This window comes from Orycteropus afer, unplaced genomic scaffold (assembly GCF_000298275.1).
Source record: "Orycteropus afer afer isolate SDZICR_OR568_19922 unplaced genomic scaffold, OryAfe1.0 scaffold00031, whole genome shotgun sequence".
NCBI classification, from domain to species: Eukaryota; Metazoa; Chordata; class Mammalia; order Tubulidentata; family Orycteropodidae; genus Orycteropus; species Orycteropus afer.
Window position 1 is genome coordinate 16,555,051 of NW_006921618.1, and position 25,789 is coordinate 16,580,839.

The 25,789-nt window shown below is 38.8% G+C and overlaps 1 protein-coding gene across 1 annotated transcript; it reads left to right on the forward strand.

Annotated features, from left to right (window-relative positions):
• The first annotated feature begins 360 nt into the window (after positions 1–360).
• Positions 361–24,964, forward strand: GMEB1 (glucocorticoid modulatory element binding protein 1). Its single transcript, XM_007935830.2, has 9 exons — positions 361–488; positions 6,000–6,112; positions 6,944–7,068; positions 9,365–9,468; positions 14,606–14,763; positions 16,567–16,698; positions 17,443–17,580; positions 21,204–21,326; positions 24,264–24,964. Exons 1-9 carry the CDS (start codon positions 361–363, stop codon positions 24,962–24,964), a joined length of 1,722 nt encoding a protein of 573 aa, XP_007934021.1.
• The last annotated feature ends 825 nt before the right edge of the window (positions 24,965–25,789 follow it).

The following is a 25,789-nucleotide window of genomic DNA, read 5'->3' on the forward strand; positions in this document are numbered from 1 at the left end:
TAATACTTCCAGCATCACTTATTTCAAACTCCCAACTTGATGTCACCAAATGTGGACTTGGGGAGAGATACACACAATCAGTTCTCACAAATTGGTAGAATTGGCTCCAGATGGATCAGAAATAACTAAGAAAGCCTAAAATAGCTAGTGAGTACTGAGGCATTTCTGGAAAGATCAGAGCCTATGTTAGTCCCTTGTTACAGTTCCCATTATTTCCAGAGGACCAAGATCTCCAGGGTGCTCTTGGAATTTCATTTTGGTATTCCCTTCCTATGGTTGCTGTCTTTACAAACCAGAAAAAAAAATTACTGTTGCTTCTTTTTCCTGACAGCAGCTCATCTATCTGACTTCATGTGAAAGATGGCTAATGCGGAAGTAAGTGTCCCAGTGGGGGATGTGGTTGTGGTACCCACTGAAGGAAATGAAGGAGAGAACCCTGAAGACACTAAAACCCAGGTGATCTTGCAGTTACAACCTGTGCAACAAGGGTAAGTAACCAAAGATTTGGATATTCTGAATTTTTTGAGAGGTTTAAAGGGAGGGAAAATTATAACATTATGGTTACTTAGTGCAATGGAACATTCAACATTAATCTTCTAGAATGACTTAAGTTTTTGTCTTGATAATGTATGGTATATTCATAATTTTAATAATAGTTAGCTGTTTACTTGCTCTTTCTCCCTGAGGGTAAATTATATGGCTCCCTCATCTTACTTATCCACACTATTTAGCACCGGGTCTTGATACATGTTTACCAAAAGACAGTGTAGTTTGAGTTGGAAGAGATCAGGCAGAGCAATTACAGAAGTATTCCTACCAAAAAGCTCTTTGAACCTTCATGGATGGCCAAATTATCAAGCTTGATCTATCAGATATCTATATATCAACCACCTATGACTATCAACAATTAGAATGTATTACAAAGGTATTGAGAAAATATCGCATGTAGTTCTGCCATCATGGAGCATGCATTCTAGTTGTGAAAACCAAAAATGTATATTTTTTTACTTACAAAATATATATATGTAAGTAAAAAGATAACTGACATGGTGAAATCTAAGAAGTGCTGAGTGGCATGGTTAGGAAGTGCTCTGGAGTTGGGAAAATGACTGTGAACTTGATAGAAGAGATAAGATTTGAAAAAAAGGATCTTGAAGGATAAATAAGAGATTTACAGAGAGAAGGGAGGTAATATTCTACCTTGGAGATAAAAATTTCTTCGTAAGGCTAGAAATGTTCCTGGGCAAATACAGAATCCAATCGCAAACTAGTAAATAATGTGCCTTATCGTAAACACTTTTGGAGAGAGTCAATAACCACTCTTGGTAATTTAAAAAATGTTTTAGTATAGAAAATGTTAATTATAAATGAAAATTAATAATATAATGAACCCCCTGTCACCCAGTTTCTGGTGGCATAGTGGATAAGGCATTTGGCTGCTAACCAGAAGCTCGACAGTTCAAACCTACCAGTTGTTTCATAGAAGGAAGGTTCAGTAATCTATGTCTGTAAAGATTTACAGCCTTGGAAATGGGAATTGCTATGAGTTGGAACTGGATTTTTTGTTTGTTTGTTTCTTTTTGTTTGTTTGTTTGTTTTATCACCCAGCTTCAACATTTACCAATATATGACCAATCTTATTTCATCTTTACATCCACCTGCTCCTGAATTTTTTGGAAATAGATGTGATTTTAGTGTGTATTCCAAAAACGTAAGGACTTAAAAAAAAAAGCACCATAATCATAGTTTGTGGGCATTTCTGAATACTGTTAAACATGAAGGAGATAATCTAAGCTCTATAAAGGAAAGTTGATATAAATTCTTCCTGATATATAGTTGGTAAAGTGATTTAAATATTTATTTACACCAACAGATTATGCTTGCTTATTCAGATTGACTTGTTTGAAAATGTCCTTTGTTAAGCACACATACACACCTTTGGGTGCTACCTTTTGGTTCATGAGGAGGAAATAAGGGGTAGGTTCTTGAGTTTTATTTTCTCATTGAGTTCTCATTTCTTCTCTTTCCTAAAGTGCTCCAATTGTCACTTATCCTATCCCTACTAGAGATAGAAACTTCTCTACTATTTACAGATTTAGCTGTTTTGAAGATTTAGTTACATTTACTTTTCTTTGGTCTATCTCTTTCATTTTCCCAATGATAGTGCTTTTTGTGGAATCTTCTGGTTGCTTGATTAGATGCAGGCATCTTTATACAACATATATTGACCCAAGCCATTGTTCACATACTAAGTTTAGTATGTGAGCTAATGAATAAACATTTTGAGATACTGTGTTTTGAAATGTCTGCCAATCAGTGCTCAGCCAATTTCCACATTATTTCATTAATTTTATTGTATTTAAGCCTTATTTTATAAAAAACAAATGGGGAATAAAACACTGATACTCAGGATAAGTACAGATCTCATAAATTTAACATACTTGAGACAAAGATGAAAATCACTGTCACACATACCTGATTATGAGTTCAGGTATGAAGCTAAGAAATAATCAAAGAACATGTATGAGACACTGGAATATATTGGTGAAAATTATATCCAAAAGGCAAGAAGTAATTAGGAATTTTATGTAAATGCTTTTAGATTTCAGTGTACAGAACTCTCTTAGTATGTCTTTTTAGCTTTTTTATATATGACATTTTACATTTGATTTCAACTATTCATTATGTATATGTTGTCAGGAATACATTATGAAGCAAAAGTAGACTGTCCACTTACTATATATATATATAACAAAATATATATCTCCTGATAATGAATGTATAGAGTCTGACACATTGTGTAAGACGATGCTTTCATATTAAAACTAGATTGGCTTTAAAAGATATTAACATTTAACTTTTTTGGTTTTTAACACATATACTAAGGTATAAGGATATAATTTATAATTTGTAAGACTATAAATTCAGGGAGCTTTTCAAGATTGAAAACTTGTTTTTTATGTGCTTTCTTTTTTTTTTTTAAAGGAGTTTTATTAACTCAAATGAAATTTTTTATAGCATGCTCAAAAAGTTTCTAAGAGGAGTGGAGGTGCTAGAATTTCATTTCCATTCTTAGCTTTCTAGTTCATTTTGGATTCATAGTAGATTCTTTAGCATAATGAGATCAGGGCTTGGTGACTTTAGTACTACATAAGGTTACTCAGTGTGCTGACTTTCTTCTGTATAGGAATTCAGTCCAAATGTTATGGACTGAATTGAGGAGTTGTGGTGTTGAGGAATAATGGCCCTGTTTTCCCTTTCATGCTCATATCCCTCCCTAGTGGAAAGTTGAAGTCTTAGGATGATGTAGTAACTCTTTCAGATCAGTAGGGTACTTCTTAGTTTATATAATAATTACTTTTTTTTTTTTTTGAGAATCCTTAATTCTTAACCCAGTATTCAATTACATAGACTCTTTCCTTAATGTTCTAGATAAAAAGAACTTAACTATATGTGGATTATCAGTTTTCAGGGAATTAGAATACAACAAAATAGAATTAATTTTAAAGTTCTAGTAAACATAAGGGATAACTGGTGGCATAGTGCCTAAGGCATTTGACTGCTAACCAGAAGGCTGGTGGTTCAAACCCACCAGCCACTCTGAAGGAAGATTGGGCAATCTACTTCTGTAGTCCTACTGCCTTGGAAAACCAAGGAGGGGGTCAGATCTGACTTAATGGCAGTGAGTTTGGTTGGTTTTTTTGGTAAACATAAGGTTTTTTTATTTTTTAAAAATTTTTATTGTGATTTGGGTGAAAGTTTACAGAGCAATAGGAAACCTAAGTTTTATCTTTGATGATTCACAAGGCATGTCAGTATCTTCAGATGCCTCGCTAACATTATTAACATATTTTATGATTTTTGACTGTAGCTGTAGTAGGAGAATTAGGCTAAATCTGTCATTACTCTGAGTTGCTTTAGAAAATATTTTCCTGATAATATCTTGCTTACTCATAAAAATAAAGACTATGCCCCAGCTCCCCATCTCAAAGTGCAATTTACTGGCTGTTGAAATTATTTATAAATAAGAATTTATTCTCTTAAGGGATCTTTCACATGTTTGTCATTTAGAATCAATTTACTGATCTTGCTTGAAATGATGGTTTCTTATGTTCATCATGATCCTCATTCATTGAACAACCATTTATTGGGTGCTTTGCCATGTTACAGATAGTGTGTTACATGTTGGGCATGCAGAATTGAATAAATGAATAAGACATAATCTCTGCTCTAAGGGACTCCTTAGACTGTGCCCAAGGGGAGACAGACAGGTAAACAAGTATATATCACGAAGTGTTATAGGTGTTGTGACAAAGTACAATCGGATCACAAAGGAGGAAGTGAGCGATTATACTGGAGGGACTGTGGGGTGGAAGAGGTAGGTAAAACATCATAGAGGCTACTTGTTGTAAAACAAATAGATGGGCAAAGGGAGAAGCAAAAGCAGAGGTGTAAAAAAAAGATAGCATTTCAAGGAACCACAAATAAGACAGGGGCTTAGATTATAAAGTAGGGTTTGGAGAAAATTTGACCAGGGGTCAGATCTTAGAGGAGCTTAAATATCTTATTAAGGATTTGGAGCCTTATTTTAACAGTGAAGAGAGGGTTCTTGAAGGAGGGAGTTGTGGGATCACTCTGATGGGACTCTAGTAGATCAGGTAAGTGCAAGGAAACTAGTCCAGATGATGAGGCCTGAATCAAGACAGTAGCGGTGGGGGAGAGGAGATTGGTGTTAAAGAGATCCATCTGGTAGTTATTTGGCAACTGACTATGTGGGAGGTGAAGAGGAGAAAAAGAGAGAAATCTAGTATACTTCCCAGGTTCTGGCTTAGGCTCCAGTGTGCTGGGTGGTACTGTTAGCAAGATGGGGAATATAGGAAGAAAAGCAGTGGTTTGAGGAGTAGGAGAAGGAAGATAACATGATTATTTTAGACATAATGAGCTTGACAGAGCCATATGGGACATCCAAGTGGATTTATTCATTAAACAGTTAACTGTGTCATGGTATATAATTCAGAAGGCAGAGTGTCTATACTAGAGGTATCACCATGGAGGTGGTGGTCACTGATGCAAAGGTTTACTGAAATACTACTCAGGCAGTGCTTTCAAATAATAAGATGTAATAGTTAACACATTAGGTTAATTACAGAAATGAAACAAAGGACTTCAGTGTATCATGTTAGGCTATCTGAGTGCTTTTCTTAGAAGGTAGAGACATTTTGGAGTGACTTGGGTTACATGTAACCTTTCCTCAAGTAGTGCTTCTAGTTACTGCTAATTACTGTGGGCATAGTCTCTTTATTTGTTTCATCAGGCTCTACTCATGTCAATAGTTTGGTTATGGTGCCTTGAAAAATAAAGTGCCCAGATTCTAACAAGAGACATCAACTTCTGTTGTCAACGTAATACTTTTCATGGTTCTTCTGTCTTGAACTGTCTAGTGATATGACTTTTCAGGCTTGTCAGGATAATTATATAATATGACTTAATCTTGTACTACGTTGTATGTCATGAATTATGAAGAGAGAGGTTTGGTGTAGTATAGTAGCAAGAAGTGGTGCAAATACAGTACCAAGAAGAGACTTACCTTCCTTTGAGATGAGAAAAGTTGTTGATTCATTTTCATGGTAGTAGCTCCTAAGCAGTCCTAAACTCACTGAAACCAAACTCACTGCTGTCGAGTTGGATCTGACTCATAGCGACCCCTCTTTGGGCTTTTGAGGCATTGTCACTACAGAAGTAGGTTGCCCAACCTTCCTTCTGAGGAGTGGCTGGTCGGTTTAAACCACCAGCGTTCTGGTTAGCAGTCAGATGCCTTAGGCGCTGCTCCACCAGAGCTTCTAAGCAGTCCTGGAGTTACTAAATATAAGAGTGAACTAGACAAAGCACTAACATTTTTGCAGAATTGTAATGTATATTTATTTTATTCCTTATGGGATAGATTAAAACAAATTTCTTAACCCATGCTGTGAATATTAATTTTTTCATGATTTATGTAGTTTGTTTATCGATGGACACTTTTACAACAGGATTTATGAAGCTGGGCCGGAGAACAGCACAGCAGTTGTGGCAGTAGAAACTCACACGATACACAAAATTGAAGAAGGGATTGGTAAGTCATTTTGTTATTCTAGTACCTTTGACCTTAGCTTACTTGATTGGTATTTCTTGCCTTTTGTGCCTTATTTTCTTCCCCACCTACTGTGCCCTGCCAGTTGTACAGCCCTCAGTTTGATGGTGACACATCTGGAAATACCACTGGATAGATGTTAGGACTGTCAGTTGGTAATAATTGTTTAACATCACTTTGCTAAAGTTGCTAAAAAGACCTTTAATTCATGCAATTCCACAAAGAAATGGGAACCTTGAGGTTGATCCCTGTCATTAAGGAAGTTGCTGATGAGGACTGCTGATAAGGTGTTGACTGGAAGGAAGTCAGTGGAAAGAAAATAGACTTTGAAGTTAGACAAACCTGAGTTTGAATCCTCCTTTCTTACTTCTTAGTGTGTCCTTGGGAAAGTCACTTCACCTTTCCCAGTCCCTCAGACTTAATATAAAATGGAAGCCAGACTCACTGCCTCATAGGATTGTTGTAAAAACTAAATAAAATAATGCATATAATATTGTATTAGTTCATTATTGTAAAAAGTCAAGGAAAGGTTTATATATGGAAAGAAACTTTCTTTGTTGGTTACCAGGGGTGAGAGGGGAGGGGAGGAAACACTGCAAAAATAAAAATTAAAAAAAATAAAATAATGCGTACATAGCATATAGTGGGAACTTGGTAAGAAATAGGTGTTATGCTAAACTTCTTCCAGAGGATTCTAGACAGTACCAGCAAGTATGAACTATTAGCCCTTCAGAGAAGCCAGGAGGCTAGATTTTGAACTGAAGCTTTGTGAAGAGCTGTTCAATAACTAACTAATGTACTTTCCATTTTCAGATGCAAGCACTATAGAAGCAAATGAGGATATGGAAATTGCTTACCCCATAACTTGTGGGGAGAGCAAAGCCATCCTCCTGTGGAAGAAGTTTGTATGTCCAGGAATAAATGTGAAGTGCGTGAAGGTAATTATCTTCTCTCTCTGCTGGGGCTTATTTTGGGACTCCTTGTTTTCAATGAGGAGCTCTGGTGGCTTAGTGCCAAAGGCATTTGACTGCTAATCAGAAGGCTGGCGGTTCAAACCCACTATCCACTCCTCGGAAGGAAGGTTGGGTATCACTCCGTAGTGATACCACCTCGGAAACCCAAGGAGGGGTCGCTATGAGTCAGGTCCAACTCTATGGCAGTGCGTTGCATTTGTTTTTGTTGTTGTTTTTAGTGAATGTTGTTTGAATTCCTCCTCCCTCTCACCCAGTGCGTCAGTTTTTTATTTTTGTAGCTTTAGTCCCATTGTGTCACAGTAGAAAAAAATAAGGACTTTGGAGTGAAATTGATCTAGACTCAAGTCCTACTACAATACAAGTTCTGTGAGAACAAGGGACTTCTGTGTCTTGTTCACAAGTGTATCTCCAGCACCTAGAGTGGTGTTTGTCATATCACAAGTGATAAATAAATATTTGTTTGCTTGTTATTTTAATAAAATAAATATTTGTCAAATGAATGGAGTTCTGTCTCTATTGCTAACTAGCCGGGTGACCTTGGGTAAGTTATTTACTGTTTTAGAGCCTTATATATTAAAAAAGTAATAATGTATATGTGTACAGTAAGGTTACTAGAAAATTAAATGAATAATCCATGTAAAATGATGTTATGTAGGATTTTGTCTTAGAAAATTAATGGAGAGATACTTAGGTTTGACATGCGTAAACTTGCAACTAGTCTATTGCAAGGTGGTCATGGCAAGATGTGCAAGTAAGACATCACAACATTCATTTAGAACCAGACCATCAGAATTAACAACTACAATGTTAGTCCCATGGTTAGAGTCCAAAACCTTTAATAAGAGATCTCAAAAGGAATGCTTAACCACAGCTTGAACTCAGAAAGGTTCAAGATCGCAATGGCAGACAGAATTTCAGTTCCATCTCTGCCTTCTGTCAGTGAGTGAGCAGAAGTTTAGGGTTTATATGTGAATTTGTCACCTTGATTCCACATGACAAAGCCAGTGTGACATCAAAGACTAGTATGTTACGTCTTTTCTGCAAAGCTAGAGAATAGCCAAATGACACATCTTTTCTTCAAGATTAGAGATAGGGAGATTGTTTAAATTTATGTTGTGTTTTCTTGTGTCACAGCATGCCAAATCAAAGTGGACTTCATATATTCTTCACATACTTCACATGCTTCTATGTCTTAAGTTCAGAAATTTTCTAAATAACTTTATTAATGACTTACAGGCTTCTAATGACTTTCATTTAGTGTTAGCCTCACAAAGTAAACAATTTTCCTGCTAAATTCATATTATGAGTGATTATACATATGTATTTTAAAGCATAATAGTGACATACAGGATTTGAGAGCATTATTGAAACATACAGAGCAAATGCCTTGTGCTGGTGTGCATTATGGTAGAGTTAAAAAAAAGTCTTCATGAGAGAAAATGTAGAAATGACTATGTGTTTTGTGTCCATTGATAGCCATAGTTGTATCCATAGAAAGTAGTTACCTTCAGTGACATCATCCCAAAATCACTGAGGAATATAGTGTTTTGGGACTCTGCAGTGCTTTGATTCTGCCATACTTGTCTTTTCTTCCACATCCTGAATCTTGTCATTGGGACCTGATAGATTAGTTTATTTTGCAACAGGCGCTCTGGTGGCATAGTGGTTACAGCATTTGGCTGCTAACAACCAAAAAGTCAGCAATTTGAACCCACCAGCTGCTGAACCCACCCATGGGAGACAGATGAGGCAGTCTGCTTCCATAAAGATTTACAGCCTTGGAAACCCTATGGGGCAGTTCTGTTCTGTCCTGTAGGGTCACTATGAGTTATGATTGACTATTGCAGTGGGTTTTAGGTTGCAACACTGGACCTAACCACCTGATTGAGGCCCTAAGTGGATATTAGAAGCTAATCAATGTATTTATCCTGATGTTCTCTGTACCTCTGTACTAGGAAAAAACACTGTGCTCAGGTCATCTTCCCTGGTACAGTAGGACAAGAGGCTAAAGCTTAGAATGTTACCTGGAGTTTTTTTTTTTTTTTTAAGAAAGCATAGTTTTCATTAAGTTCATGCATGTGCTGACAGACAGGGGAGTCCCTCAGATTCTGCCTATAAGTGTTCTCTAAGCTGCTTTGTGGGAGCTCTGGGTTACCTGGAGATCTTTGTATATAACAAGTAGTGTTATCATCTCTTTCTTTTCCTTCTTGGCCTGGCTAAGTTGACATTGGATTGTTTTGGACTTTTGTTTTGACTTTAGTTCAATGATCAGTTGATCAGCCCCAAACATTTCGTTCATCTGGCTGGCAAGTCCACCCTGAAGGACTGGAAGCGAGCCATTCGTCTGGGTGGAATCATGCTCAGGTAAGCTCTGATGGCAAGCACATGTCCTCCAGCACACTTTGCGACACTTAATCATGGTAGAATCCAGAGGATCAACTCTTTTCTCTTAAATTTGAGATTTTTATTCTTCTGAAGGATCAGCTTGAGAAATTAATGCATTATTTGACATTTATCAACTTGTTCTTAAAATTCCTGAGAGAGAAAGAAGACTGAATTAAATTAACTCTTCCTAGCATATAAGGCAGATTTTTCTGATGTCAACATGTTGAGTAGAATCCTCTCTGGACCGAGAAGTTCAGGAGTAGATGACAGTCCTTCTTGAGGTCACCAAGTAGAGGCACAGCTGAGCCTGATGCTCAGGAAGAGTGACAACTTTGGGGAAGTGTAAGCCGACTGATAAATCTTGGCTCATCTGATAAAGTTGAAGGGTACTGTTGATATAACGATTGTGTGTAGTGAATGTAATCCTTGTCATCATTGTACCATAGAAGCAAACTTCAGAATGTGTACTGTTCTCCACCCTTTTTTATTTTGTTGTGGTAAAAATATATATATAACATAAAATTTGCTATTTTAGCCATTTTAAAAAAATTTTGGTGAAAATAGACACACCAAAACATTCGCCAACACAGTTTCCATATTTACAATTCAATGGCATTGATTACATTTTTCACAGGTGCCACCTATTTTAACCATTTTTTAATGTATAATTTAGTGATGTTAATTACATTTACAATGTTTTATAACCATCACCACCTTTTATTTCCAAAATTTTTTTATTACCTGTCATGGATTGAGTTGTGTCCTCCCTAAAATATGTGTCAATTTGGCTGGGCCATGATTCTCAGTGGTTTCACAATTATGCAATGATTAATTTGGCAGTTATGTAATGATGTGATCATCCCCCATGATATGATTTGATGTAATCAATCAATCAGTTGTTAGGGGGTTAGGGTCAGTTATAACACCCTTACTCAGCTCATAGCCCTGATCCTATGTATAAGGAGTTTCCCTAGGGTATGGCCTGCATCATCTTTTATCTTACAAGAGATAATAGGAGAGAGCAGTGAGCAAAGAGGAAGGGAACTTGACTACCACCCAGAAAGAAGAGCCAAAAGCAGAGCACATCCTTTGGACCTGGGGTGCCTGCACTGAGAAGCTCCTAGATTCAAGGGAAGATTGATGACAATACATGGAGATCTCCAAGGATGCCAGGCCCACAGATGTTGAAAAAGACGAGGACTTGATAGAGAAAGTCTTCCCCTAGAGCTGCTACTCTGAATTTAGACTTCTAGCCTATTAAACCGTGAGAGAATAAATTTCTGTTTGTTAGAGCCATCCACTTGTGGTATTTCTATTGTAGCAACACTAGATAATTAAGACTACCTTAAACCAAAGCTCTATACTTATTAAATAACAACTCCTCATTTTCCCCTCTTCTCAGCCTATGGTAACCTCTAATCTACTTTCTGTCTTGATGAATTTACCTATTTTAGATGTTATTGTTGTTGTTGATATGTGCTGTCGAGTCAGACCCGACTCACAGCGACCCCTCCTTGGGTTTCTGAGGCGGTATCACTATGGAAGTAGATTGTCCAACCTTCCTTCTGAGGAGTGGCTGGTGGGTTTGAATCGCCAGTCTTCTGGTTAGCAGTCAAGTGCCTTAGGCACTACGCTACCAGAGCTCCCATTCTAGATAGTTCATAGAATTGGAATTACACAATATTTTCCTTTTATGTCTGGCTTATTCACTTAGTATGTTTTTGCAGCAAGTTTATCATTGTAATTTTTTCCCTCAAGTGAAAATATTAACAATAATTGGTAGTCTTAGAGCATTGCACTTACCTATTGATAGGAAACAAATAAATGAGATCAGAATTAAGTTTCTCACAGAACATGTCCCAAGAGCCTTAAAAACATCTTATCCTTTGTGTTTTTAATACTTTTTGAGCAATCTGTCCTAAGAAATAATCTATAGTGCTCGTGGAAAGTCAAGGATAAAGATGTTTGTTGCAACATTCTTTATTATGAAAATGGCAGTCTGGAAAATATACAATCAGGGGACATCTAAAGTAAATTATGACTCATTTAAATATATATCAGTATATACTGTGGAATATTATGCAGTCATTAAAATATTTCTGCAGAGTTTTATATGGAAAAGTGCTTATGGTATACTGTATGCGTGGCATATAATGCACCCACAGAAGTAACGCACATACCCGTATAATGTGCATAGGAAGGTAATGCACAGGAAGCTGTGCAGTTTGCAAAATACTGCATAATGTGTCCATTATTGGTGTAAAAATACAGTATTGTAAAAGAAAAACTATAAAATCAATTAAACAGTATAATTTTAGCTGTGTTAAAAAACACACATGTGTAAATAAAATTAAGTGGATATGCCAAGACATTGTTTTAGGACTTTTTTTAAAGGGTAGTTGTTTTCTTTATAGTTTTCTGTATTTTCCACTGAAGATGTTAATATTTTTCTTCACATATTATTTTTATCATCAGACATAAACATTAAAAAAAATTTTCAGATAATGTGTAAACAGAAGTTGTTAGTTGAATAAAATTGGGGAAGAATGCTTTAACTTTAATTTTCATTGTTCTTGGTCTGTTTTGTTTGCTCATATCTCTGAAAGTGGTAACAAATCTTAATGGTCTAGGAATTCTAATACATCAGAAGCTCATAAAAAATTCTAATTCTCCTGTGGGATTTCTCAATTGTGCTGTGATATGAGCTAGTCTTTTAGGCATTTAACCAAAGCTTTATGGGTTTGGTTTCAGTGAGGTTCTGTGGAGAAAGTTTGCTATTATTAGGAGTATTACCTAAACCTTAGTGATAACAGGAAATATGAGAAAGGATTTATAAAAAGTAGACTAAGGAGAGAAGAGGAATAATGGTAAATGTGGGGAGGATCAATGAAAATTATAGCCCCAATTAGAATTTTTGCAACCTAGTGACTTTTGTGGCATAGTACCTAAGGCATTTGACTGCTAACCAGAAGGCTGGCAGTTCAAACCTACCAGCCACTCCTTGGAAGGAAGGTGGGCAATCTACTTGCATAGTGATACTGCCTCAGAAACCCAAGGAGGGGTCACTATGAGTCGGATCTGACTCGACAACAATGGGTTTAGTGGGTAGTAACTTTTAGTAAGGAGCTCTGGTAGCACAGTGACTAAGGCATCTGACTGTTAACCAGAAGGTTGATGGTTTAAACTTACCAGCTACTCTGTGGAAGCAAGATTGGACAATCTGGGACTGTAAAATGGTACAACCATTGTGGAAAGCAGTATGGCAATTCCTTCAAAAGTTGGAATTAGAAATACCATTTGACCCAGCCATCCCATTACTAGGTATATACCCTAAAGGAGTGAGAGCCATAACAAGAACAGATATATGCACGCCGATGTTCATCGCAGCACTATTTATAATAGCCAAAACATGGAAACAACCTAGATGTCCATCAACTGAGGAATGGATAACCAAACTTTGGTACATTCACACAATGGAATACTATGCAATGCTAAAGAATAATGTAGAATCTGCAAAACACCGCATAACATGGATGAACTTGGAGGACATTATGCTGAGTGAAATAAGTCAGTCAGAAAAGGACAAATATTGTATTAGTCCATTATTGTAAAAGTTAAGGAAAGGTTTATCTATTGGAGGACATTTTCTTTGTTGGTTACCAGGGGTGGGAGGGGAGGGGAGGGAGTGCTGTTAGATAGATAGAGATAAATATTGATTTGGGTGAAGAGAAGGGCAATGTACCAAATGTGAGTGACCAATACGGCAGCATTGAGGATGAGAAAGACATAGAGAGGTACATGGGCAGTACAGACAACGAATATGAACCCTTTTGAATATACAGTACTGAGTTGTCAGTGAAGGCAAACATGGGTATATGGACGGATAGATAGGTGGACAGGCTAAACAATTAGGTATGTCTAAATGGGGAGTGGATCCAAGATCATATACAGGGTTGGCAGACAATGGTCCTATAAGTTTATGTGAATGATCAGAATTCCCAGGTGTATAGTAGAGCTGACAAGGGGCAAGGTTATGGTCATTGCTTGGTCACAGCCAGCTACCCAGAGCAACCGAGTAGTTGATCCTGCGGGCTTGGGACCATAGTTGCAGGGGACATCAAGCTCAATTGGCATAACATACTATACAAAACATTGTTCCACCTTCTACTTTGGCGAGTAGTGGCTGGGATCTTAAAAGCTAGCAAGCTGCCATCTAGATGCAACAATGGGTCTCTCCTCGTCAAGAAGAAAGAAGAAAACCAAAATTAATGGAAACAATCAGTCCTAGCGACTGGTACACCATCCGATCTGCAACCTATAAAACTATGAGACCAGAAGAACTAGATGGTGCCCGGCTACCACTGTCATCCACTTGGAAGGGATGTAGGAGATCCTGCATAGAGAGGGAGAACAATGTGGAACAAAACTCAAAATCATTTGGAGGCAAAAAAAAAAAAAAAAAAGAAGAAGGTGGGGACCAGGTTTGCTAGTCCAATAGAGCCTGGTGTAACCACTGAGACTATGGCCCCTAGCTGCCCTTCAGGTCTGGAATTGAACCCACACCTGTGGTTTCCAGCCAAACGAAGTATAGGCAGGTGAGTTAAACATTTACCTCAAGTAGACACACGCCCTGGAGAGAAAAATCATGGGAGAAGGAAGGGCTGCTTATGCACAGGGAGACAGCTCAGGGCGCAGAAGAGTATGGAGGGATGGACACTGGAAAGAGGTAACTATGGAGAGGAAGTGGGAAGGGAGCTGTTGCATTGTAAATTTTGGTCAATGACATGAGACAAAGTATATGTGAACTGCTGTATGAAAAGTGAATTTACTCTGTAAATCTTCACCCAAATCAAAATAAAATTAAAAAAAAAAAAAAAAAAAGATTGGACAATCTACTTCCATAGAGATTTATCACCTCAGAAACCCAATGGGGGTCGCTATGAGTTGGAATCAACGTGATAGCAGTGGGTTGATTTATTTATTAAGTGACTTTTAATATTGTTGGATTTCACTGATCTACAGAGTAGACTCAGCAGTGTTGTCTCTATCTCTGAGGCCTGGTTTCCTCTGGATGAAATGCAAGCTGAACTGGTACTACTTATCTCCCTTTGCACAGGAAAATGATGGACTCTGGACAGATTGATTTTTACCAACATGACAAGGTTTGCTCAAATACCTGCAGAAGCACCAAATTTGATCTTCTGATCAGCAGTGCAAGAGCTCCAGTGCCAGGACAACAGACAAGTGTGGTGCAGACACCCACTTCGGCCGATGGTAGGGGGTAGGAAACCACCTGAAAACCCACTGTATTTTTTCAGCACTTTCCCCCTTATGTCTCCCTTTGTTCCTTAATTTGAATTCTCGGAGTATTGATGAGCCTTATTATCAGGTATGATGAACTTGGGTGGGATTCCATGCTTTGGAAACAGACTTCTTGTTTTCTCCCAAATGAGTCCTATTGGCCAGACCTCCTTCCTTGCTTCTTTCTTAAAATGTGTGATAAGCACTAGACAGGTAGTTCAGTAGTTACAGTGCTTTATTCAAGTATTTAACATTGGTGCCACTTGGCTTATCTGAGTTAAACTTACCAAAAAAAACCAAACCAAACTCACTCCCATCGAGTCGGATCTGACTCATAGCAACCCCTCCTTGGGATTGCCCAGCCTTCCTTCCGAGGAGTGGCTGGTGGGTTGGAACTGTGAGCCTTCTGGTTAGTAGTAAAATGCCTTAGGCACTACGCCACCAGAGCTCCCTAGGGTTAAACTTACACTGGTTTGAAAATCGTTTGCTTTACTAGTGGTCAAGTCAGGAAAATGGATTAGAATAATGAATGGTTTTCAACCATTGAAGTGAAATATGTCCATGACTAATTGACTGGACTAGTCTCAGGAAACACTGCTGTAAGAATCAAAGATGTTTGCCTGCAAGGGTCGAGGTTCCTGAGCTGGGGCTTCCTCACAAATGTGTGGCAGAATAGATAGAGACTTAACTTCAGTATCGTTAAGTTTGGGGCTAGGGCTTCTGACCGTCCAGTCAACATGTAGCCATGAGAAATCGTTATTAAGGATTTAATTAATCCAGATGGAGACTTAGTACAGCTGGATAGAATGTGTCTCAACTACTGCCAGAAGATTTATAAATATGCCTGACAGATACATAAGAATGCAAAAAGATGTAAAAGGTTAGGGAAATACTGCGCTATAAATGTCTTCTCCCTCTTTCTTCTGGTAAGCCCTAATATCCTGTGCATAACCACTGTGTGAAGAGAACTCATATCTTTTAGAAGGAAGTCATTTTAGGAAAATATAAAATGCCTAGCAGTTTACATTTTTGGACACTTGACTCTCTTGAAAAGTGAAAAATACTGTGAAATTACTTTGTTTCTTTTTCTTTGACCAAAATTTCTTACTTGATTATTGATATTGTTGATACTTGTTTGAGTATTGATATCTTCCGTATGTAGAGTCCACACTTACCTATGTTTCTGTTTAGAGCAGTTTGATTTTTCTCAGTTCTTCTTGATAGTAAAGGTTTTTTCCATCTGTGAATCTGCTATCTGATTTTTTTTTTTTTGGTCTCATTTCTCTTGCTTTATCTTACATAAGTTGATAAATAAGCTGTAACAACTTCAGAAATTCTAGATGCTTGGTATCAGGTGTGCTTAAGATAGGGCTTTTGGCCAAACACCATGCATTTCTCTTAAATTATTCCAGGTTCTTTTCACCTTCAATAGGTCTGAGGCAGGCAGCCTGTCAGTCATGTCCACCTTCATTCCCTTTCAAAAACATATCTACTCAGGAAGAAAATTGTCCTTTGTGATTTTTAAAACTCATCTTTCACTTTCTATTCAGAGTTAGAAGAAAATTTTTTTTTTTTTTTTTTTGCAAAGCAGGTTCTCTTTAGAAAAGCCAATTGTCTTGGCTTACTTAGGACTTTAGTTTTTAGAGTTTGGACCTGTAGTCAAGACCTGAATGTTAAAATAATAGCAGGGGCTCAGTGGCTGTGAGTATGAGGTAGAAGATAGCTGTGGCTTTTTCATAAAATTCATCGGTCTCACCTCCAACGGACTGCTTTTAGGTAGCATCACGCAGATTGCTATCTCAGAGGAGAGCATGGAAGAGGCAGGGCTGGAATGGAACTCGGCTCTCACTGCTGCTGTCACCATGGCCACAGAGGAGGGCATGAAGAAAGACTCGGAGGAAATTTCAGGTACCTTCATGTGGGGCTCAGATATGCTCCTCCTAAGTATATCTTGTGGGTTTTTGTGACCCTTGTCACCATTGTGCGTATGTTGTTGTTGTTATGTGCTGTCAAGTCAGACCTGACTCATAGTGACCCCTCCTTGGGTTTCTGAGGCGGTATCACTATGGAAATAGATTGCCTAGCCTTCCTTCAGAGGAGTGGCTGGTGGATTTGAACCGCCAGCCTTCTGGTTAGCAGTCCAGTGCCTTAGGCACTACGCCACCAGAGCTCCTCATGTACATAGAAGGCCTCTTAATTATTTTTGCTCGTTTTTCTCATGCATGTTAATACTAGCTCTATGGAAGTAGATTGCCCAGTCTTCCTTCTGAGGAGGGGCTGGTGGGTTTGAATTGCCAGCCTTCTAGTTAGCAGTCAAATGCCTTACGCACTACACTGCCAGAGCTCCTCATTGTAGCTATAAACACCTTATTTTATTCTATGCAACAGCCATGCAAAGTCACATTTTATACGCTGGAATTCAGAAAGTTGCAGCAACTTGCCTGAAATGGTCACATAACCAATATGTGTCTGAGCTGCATTCAGCTGTTTCTCTGTAGTCCATCCTTTTCATCCTACCAGTTTTCCCAGAAATGGCCCAATAAAAAATCCTTTTAAATTGAAATAATTTTGAATTCAACATTATAGAGAGTGTGCCTAACTATCTGCATCGCATCCCTTGTTCACTCTGTCTGACTGTCCCCCTTGTGCCAGAGGACACTTTGATGTTCTGGAAAGGAATAGCTGATGTGGGACTGATGGAAGAGGTTGTCTGCAATATACAGAAGGAAATAGAGGAGCTACTCAGGGGAGTTCAACAGCGGCTCATCCAGGCTCCATTCCAGGTCACAGGTAAGTGAACTAATACTTACAATGTGGTCATCTGTTGAATACTCAGAGCTGTACTCAGGTCCTGTTAGCCTCATGACAACTCTGAGGTGTGGGTATTATTACTACCATTTTACAGGTAAGGAAATTAGGCCCATAAAAGTTAAGGCTCATACACATACTGAAAATTGGAGCAATCTACCTGGTTTTAGACTATTCTCATATCCTGTCAGTTAAAGGCTTCCAGAACCATTGTGTGCACTTACAGCTATTTTTGAATACTCACAGGAAGCTTGTCACTATGAAGGATGTAAAAGGATAGTCTAATCATCTGATATAAATGGGGTTATGATGAGACATCATAGGCTTGTATGTGCAGTGAGTTCTTACTTAGATTTATTACTTGTTACCTCTTTTTAACTCATATACTATATACTTAAACAACTTTATAATCCATATGAACATACACTTAAACAACTCTGGAACAAAATCTTTTCTTTTTTTTAGTTTTAAATTTAGAAGAATATATGCTTGGAGTTAAAAAAAAAAAAAGGCAAATAATTCAGAAAGCCCTGTATTACTGTATTTTACATAGAGTGATCAAGGAAGGCTTCTGTCTTGATTAACTTTGTGCCACTGTAACAGAAATATAGCAGGTGTATGACTTTAGAAACAGGAGGTTTATTTTCACAGTTTTGGAGGCTAGAAGTTCAAGTTCAAAGTGCCAAACTAGTCCTGGATGAAAGCCCTTCAACCTTGTGCTTCAGCTCTGCCTCTTCCTCCCGGTTCATTGGAGCTAGAGGTGTCTCTTTACTCAGGTAGCCACTAGCTGCTGAGGCTAACAAGCAATAGGTCAACAAATAAAATGGCACAGTCCTGATGTTACCAAACAGTATGGCAGGCCACTAGTTCAAGTCCAGAGACAGTCCCAAGATTGGCAGGAAACATGGCAGGCTGCTAAATGAAAACTCGGCTACATGCAGGGTCCAAGCCTGCCAAAAAGCTGTTGAGACCTTTCTCAAAACTTCTCCTTATACCCTTTTGCACATATAGTATTGCATTGTCAGTGAAGGGAAATATTGATCTATAGGTGGATGGATGGGTAGACAGGCTGAACTATTAGGTATGTCTATGCAGGGGGGAGTGAGCCCAAGACCATGTATAGGGTTGGTAGACAATGTTTCAGTGTATTTCAGACAGTGTATTTGTATGTTCTATAAGAATTCCCAGGTATATGGTAGAGCTGACAAGGGACAAGACAAAATTGTAGTCACTTCTTGGCTACAGCTAGCTTCCCAGAGGGAGCAAGTATTTGGACCTGTGGGCTTGGGACATTGTCGCAGGCGACATCAAACTCAATTGACATAACATACCACACAAAAACATTTTTCCATATCCTACTTTTGCAAGTAGTGACTGGGCTCTTGAAAGCTTGGAAGTGGCCATCTAGATCGGTCTCTCCTCGTCCAGAGCAAAGAAGAATGAAGAAAACCAAAGATTCATGGAAACCATTGGTCCTAGTGACTGGTATACCATGTGATCCTCAGTCCATGTGACTATGAGACCAGAATTAGATGGTGCCTGGCTACCACTGTCAACCACTCAGAGGGGGATCTGTGTGGGAGATCCTAGATAGAGTGGGAGAACAATGTGGAACAAAACTCAAAATCATCAAAAAAAAAAAAAAAAAAGGACTAGGTTTGCTGGTCTGATAGAGCCTGATGGAACCACTGAGATTATGACGCCTAGCTGCCCTTCAGGTCTGGAATTAAACCCACTCCTGTGGCTTCCAGCCAAACAAAAGACAAACATATGGGCTGAACATTTACATTGGGTAGATACATTCCTTCAGAGAACAATCATGGGATAAAAAAGGGCTGTTTATGCACAGGGAGACGGCTCAGGGAGCAGGAATGCATGGGAGGGAAGGATACAGGAAGAGGTAACTATAGGAAGGAAGTGGGAGGGGAGCTGTTACATTAGTCAATGTCATGAGACAAAGTGTACGTGAGCTGCTGTATGGAAAGTGAATTTGCTCTGTAAACTTTCACCCAAATCACAATAAAAATAAAAAATAAATTAAAAAATAAAAAATCTTCTCCTATATTGTAAGCAGGCCACATCCCTAAGGCGGCTACTCAGCTGCTCTGGTAGATTCCACATAGAGCTGATTACCAATCTCATCGTGGAGAATAACTACATCCAGCTGCCCAGCCACTCAAAACCAGGCCCAGCCAGTTTGACACATAACTTTACCTACCACAGCCTCTCTAAGAATGTCACATTTAAGCAGAGATATGAATTGTTGAATTAGCCAGGTAGCAAGCTGTGAGAAGGAGCATTCTAGGCAGAAAGAACAAAAATTCTGAAGTGGGAATGAGCCTGATGGGTTCGAAGAATTACAGGCACTGTTGTGCATCTGCAGTAGAATAAGCTTTGGGGAGATTGATAGGTGTTGAGGATGGAGAGGATCACCTTGGCCATAACTTTGGGTTTTATTCTAAGCCATCATAGTGCTTTTGAACAAGGAGGGCAAGTTGATCAGAGTTTTATTTTTAAAAGCTCACTCTGGGTTCTGTCTGGAGGGAGAGTGGACTATCTGTGGGTAAGAATGGAAACAAAAAGACCATTTGCAAGACTGTCGGAGGAATTAGTCAGGCAAGAAATGATGGTGGCATTGATTAGCGTGGTAGTGGTAGATCTGGAAAGAAGTGATCAGATTGGGAATATATTTTGAATGTGGAAATTGTAAGCTTTGCTGATGGATTGGATGTAGGGCGAAAGAGAAATCCAGGATAATTTGCACATTTTTACCAGAGTAGTGAGTGGTGATACCATTTACGAGATAGAAACAACTGGTGGAGGAATAAATTTAAAAGGGAAATTAGAACTGGTCTTTTACTTGTAAAAGTGAGATGCCTATGAGGCCTTCAAATGGAGATGTCACAGATTGAAGGATATATGAATCTGGGATACAGGAAAGAGGTCAGGGCTGGAGACAGACAGAGTTGTCAGCATAGGACAGTTGTCAGCATATATGTGGTATTTAAAGCCATGGAACTGGATGAGATGACTGTGGAAAAGAGTGTAAGTGGAGAAGTGGTCCCAGTTAAGCAAGTAATGATTGACGACTCTTTCTAGAAGTTTTCTATAAAGGGGAACAGAGAAATAATATCAACAATAATGCGTGCTGCTCCTATGTTTTGTACTTAAAATGTTATTTCTAATTTTCATACCTATCTTGCAGAGTAAGTATTATTACTCTCATTTATTGGAGATGAGAAAACTGAGTAGTGAAATGACTTGCCCAAGGTCACACAGAGAAGAATGGCAAAACTGAGATTCAAACTTAGCACTCTTTAACATAGTGACCATGTTTTCTAAACCAAAAGTCAAAGCCTATAACCAGATGCACGATTTTTTTTTCTGAATTTTTAATTTATTTATATGGAAAGGCTTGCCAAGATATAATTAAAATTAAATAATATTAGTTAGACATGTGATAAATCATTATTAAAACTTAAAATAGTATGTGAAATTAGGAGAGTCCCATAATTTCTATGTTGTTTGATAATTATAAGCAGCACAACAGGAAGTTGGTGGAACATTTCTGTTTTAACTCAACAGGCATGTCTTGTTTTAAATAGATGCCGCTGTTCTCAACAATATAGCACATACATTTGGCCTAATGGACACAGTCAAGAAGGTTTTGGACAACAGAAGGAACCAAATAGAGCAGGGAGAAGAGCAATTTCTCTATACTCTGACAGGTGTGTGTAATTTATCACCCTTTGGTGTATTATGCTAATTTCCTTGAGTCTTGACATTTTCCTTGTGAGTTCTCTTGGGGCTGGCTTTTTTTTTAATTCACATAGTATCAGATTTTGCTCTTTATACACAGCCTCAAGTGAGGCGGAGTAGTTGGAAGCGAAGGAGGCACAAAGGTAAAAAGAAAGAAGCCAACATCAGGGTCCTCTTTCTGTATCTTTTCAAAGATTAAGATGTGTACGGGATTGTTCTGCTATTCCTATTATGTTGGTGGCAGAAGGTAAAAATTGAAATTGCTCTTTTTTACAGTATTGATACTGCCCCCTTTTGGTAAATGTGAATTTAGCACCTTCTCCATTATTTGTGGTAATCAGAAATTATGAGAACATGGGTAATTTAACTTTGTAGAAAGTACTTACTCTGTGCTAATCTCCAGACTAGGTTTTAGAAATACAAAATTGAACAAGACAGCCTCAGTCAAGGGGGACACAGATCTAGAAATAAATAAGTTTTGTGACAGAAGCATGTCATAGGTATGTTAGAAGAAAAGGAGAAGTCACTTATACCTATACTTACAGCAGTAATCAAGAGATGCTTTTGGAGGAGATAAGGCAGATGAAAAATACAAAACATGTCAGAAATACAGATTGTCAGCCTTTGAATAATGTAGAATGTGTTAGACAGTCATGGAGCCAAAAAGAAAGAATCATTTATTAAGAGAGGGACAATTTAGGTGGTTTTAAGCTTATATTATACCCAGTTTATATTATAAACTCAATTACTGAGTGCTTTCAGAGATACTCTATATCATTGATCCTCCTAAGATTTCTTGTGTGGCTAGAGTATCTCTATTTACCAGTAGATTTTCCAGTAGAAGCCCAGAGAGAATAAATGATTTTTGAGGCTAATGTCACTGCTTGGCAGTAACGCCTGGAGAAGGCTCTGCCTTTTTTCTACCTAGAGCTCTATCTCACTTTAAAACTTTAAGCCTTTTTTTTTAAAGAAATGTAGACTTCCAGTTCCTTGTCTATATTCTTTTTCATGGTATATATAAAGTTTTGTTAATCTGCTTTTTTCACTGTTGTTGTTGTTGTGCCGTTGAGTTGAACCTGACTCATAGCGACCCCTCCTTGGGTTTCCAAGGCGGTATCACTACGGAAGTAGATTGCCCAACCTTCCTTCCGAGGAGTGGCTGGTGGGTTTGAACCGCCAGGCTTCTGGTTAGCAGTCAAGTGCCTTAGGCTCTACCCTACCAGAGCTCCTGCTTTTTTCACTACAACATATTAATATTTTTCCAAGTTGCTGTACATAGTACCTTAGGAGCTCTGGTGGCATAGTGCCTGAGGCATTTGACTGCTAACCATAGGCTTGGTGGTTCAAACCCACCAGCCACTCCTCGAAACAAAGATCGGGTAGTCTACTTCTGTTATGATACTGTCTCAGAAACCCAAGAAGGGGTTGTTATGAGTCAGATCTATCTCAACGGCAGTGAGTTTGGTCTTGTTTTTGGTTACATAGTACCTTAAGGAGCTCAGGTGGCACAGTGCCTAAGGCATTTGACTGCTAACCAGAAGGTTGGCAATTCAAACCCACCAGCCACTCTGTGGAAGGAAGACTGGGCAGTCTACTTCCATAAAGATTTACTGTCTTGGAAACCCAAAAGGGGTCACTGTGAGTCAGAATCAGTTCGATGGCATGAGTTTGTCTTTTTTTCCATACATAGTATCTTACCTAGACATACCTCTAGGAATGATATTTAAGTTTTTAAAATTTTCTTTAGCTTATATAATGTTTCCCAAGACTAAGTTTAAGATCAAATGGTCTTGATAATTTTTGTAACCTATTGCTAAATTCCCAAGAAGATTGTACCAATTTATATTACCAGTTTGAGCACACCAGTGTCAGACATTGTTATTTATAATATTTCTGGATTAATTTTTTTTAAATTATAGACTTAATTACTACTTTGTTTAAGTCATCATTTCTTTGATTACTATAGAAAAGATTCATTATTTTGTAACTTTAAAAGATAGTATTTTATAAATTTGAAGGTGGTTCTGATCCCTCTCTGATTCTTTTATTATAAGTAAAGAATTGACTTTTGTTCTTGGTGTTCCATAAAGAACAGAATGTAGGTGTAATATGTATTGGGTGCTTATTAAGTACTAATCAATAGAGAAGTGTAGATGTGTGGTTTCACCAGTGATCAGCAAGGTTGGATTGGACACTTGGGAGAGGGAGAGGGACATTATATTGTCGTGAAAAAAACGCCTAATTGGCCATCAGAAAAACCTTTGTCAGGCCCTAGATCAGTGACCTTAAGTCACATTAGCTCTCCAGATTCCCATTAAAATGAGTAAGAACTATAAGATAGCCTTTGATTCTGTAATACTTAGGGACTTTCTCTATTACTTAGTATAGACATTTTTGGACAGAGGGAGACAGGCCATTTGGGTCACCAGCAAAGAAGTGTTCCAGCCAGCAAACCAAGGTAGTCCTGCCTTGCAAGACTGTTTGGGAATCACTGTTTTTCTGAGTGGCATGTTAGCTCCTTTGTAGGTTTAATGCAGTTCCAAAGGGATTGTACAGATTTTCCTAATTTTTGTCTTCTCAAAATCAGGTGGATTTTTCTTTGGTTTTTATTTTAGTGACAGGTGATAGAATGCCCACGTAGCTTCTAGGGTTGAGGAGTATGCTAGGATCATAGCCTGAAAAAGATTCTAAACTGTTGCCCTATCTATAGTCTCACAGTGAAATATAATTACTGGAAGGATTTTTGAAATTCTCCAGTCTAGTATTCATTTTGAAAGCAATGAAGTGACTTGCCTGAGGCCACGTAGTGGCAAAACCAAGATAAGAAGCCAGGTCTCCTGACTCCCAGTTTGCTATTCTCTGGATTATACTTCCCTCCACACAAAGTCTGTATGTTTTTCCCATAGACTTGGAACGCCAGTTGGAAGAGCAGAAGAAGCAAGCTCAGGATCACAGACTGAAATCGCAGACGGTTCAAAATGTGGTACTGATGCCTGTGAGCACTCCTAAACCTCCAAAAAGGCCCCGGCTCCAGCGGCCAGCCTCCACCACTGTCCTGAGCCCTTCTCCTCCTGTCCAGCAGCCTCAGTTCACAGTCATCTCACCTATCACCATCACCCCAGTGGGTCAGTCATTTTCCATGGGTAATATTCCAGTGGCCACCCTCAGCCAAGGCTCCAGCCCTGTGACTGTTCACACACTGCCTTCTGGCCCTCAGCTCTTCCGCTATGCCACAGTGGTCTCCTCTGCCAAGAGCAGCTCCCCAGACACAGTGACCATCCACCCTTCGTCTAGCTTGGCATTGCTAAGCTCCACCGCCATGCAGGATGGGGGTACCCTGGGCAACATGACCACCATGGTGAGCCCTGTGGAGTTGGTGGCCATGGAGTCCGGCCTGACCTCGGCAATCCAGGCTGTTGAAAGCACCTCAGAGGATGGGCAGACCATCATTGAGATTGACCCAGCCCCAGACCCAGAGGCTGAGGATACTGAGGGCAAAGCAGTCATCTTGGAGACAGAGTTGAGGACTGAGGAGAAAGTTGTGGCTGAGATGGAAGAACACCAGCATCAAGTCCACAACGTGGAGATTGTGGTCTTGGAGGATTAACTGGGGATATCGGGGCCAGGAGATACGTTTTGGTTTGGAATTTTAATTATTTGTTTATTTTTATCATTGTCCCACTCATTTCCACATAGGATCCTCCTCTCTCTTTCTCTTTTTTTTTTTTTTTTTTTAAGTCTGTTATTTCCCACTTTGTTTTCATCAAGTTTTTTTTTTTTTTTCTTTAAACCGTTGTTGTAACTGAAAATGTTGGGTCTCTCCCACCCCCTCATTGAAAAATGGACAAAACAAACTACCCTTCCAGAAGCTGAGAGTAGGTCACTCAGTGTCCTAATCTTGTTAGATGAAGAAAGTTATTTCCTTTAGGGGAAGCATCAAGACAACCAGAAACCAGAGAGCCCTTTCCAGGCTAGTCTGTCTGTGGACACATGTGGTTTTATTTTTGTAAAAAGGCATTGACCAAACTATGGAACACAGATTTGACACTGGAAGGCAACTCACTCACATGTGGATGCATATTTTGTACCCTGAAAAGAGTACAAAACTCTGGCAGAGCCAGTGCAAAACTTTGAAACAAAAGGAAGTTAAACTCTGCTTGGAGGGAAAGGTGGCATACCAGCAGCAGCTTGAAAAGGGAAGTGTTTTAGCAAGGATGAGGCAAGGAAATTATCTTACTTTCAGAAGTACAACTGACACCTCTTAATAGCTCTGAGGGTTACCACCATGGGTGCCAGTTTTGAACAGAAGCAGATAATGGGTGGAAGGGTATATCTCCATGGAGCAATGGCATCATGGCCTGTGGCTTTGCAGAATAGAAATCCAGGGGTACCACAGCTGTGTTTTGGGGTTCACCTTGCCCCCCCCCCACTC

Excerpts from the sequence above, each read along its gene's own strand:
- GMEB1 (XM_007935830.2), top strand. The coding sequence starts at position 361 with ATGGCTAATGCGGAAGTAAGTGTCCCAGTGGGGGATGTGGTTGTGGTA. Across the intron at positions 489-5,999 it reads TTACAACCTGTGCAACAAGG|TTTGTTTATCGATGGACACT; the intron begins GTAAGTAACCAA and ends TGATTTATGTAG. Across the intron at positions 21,327-24,263 it reads ATTTCTCTATACTCTGACAG|ACTTGGAACGCCAGTTGGAA; the intron begins GTGTGTGTAATT and ends TTTTTCCCATAG.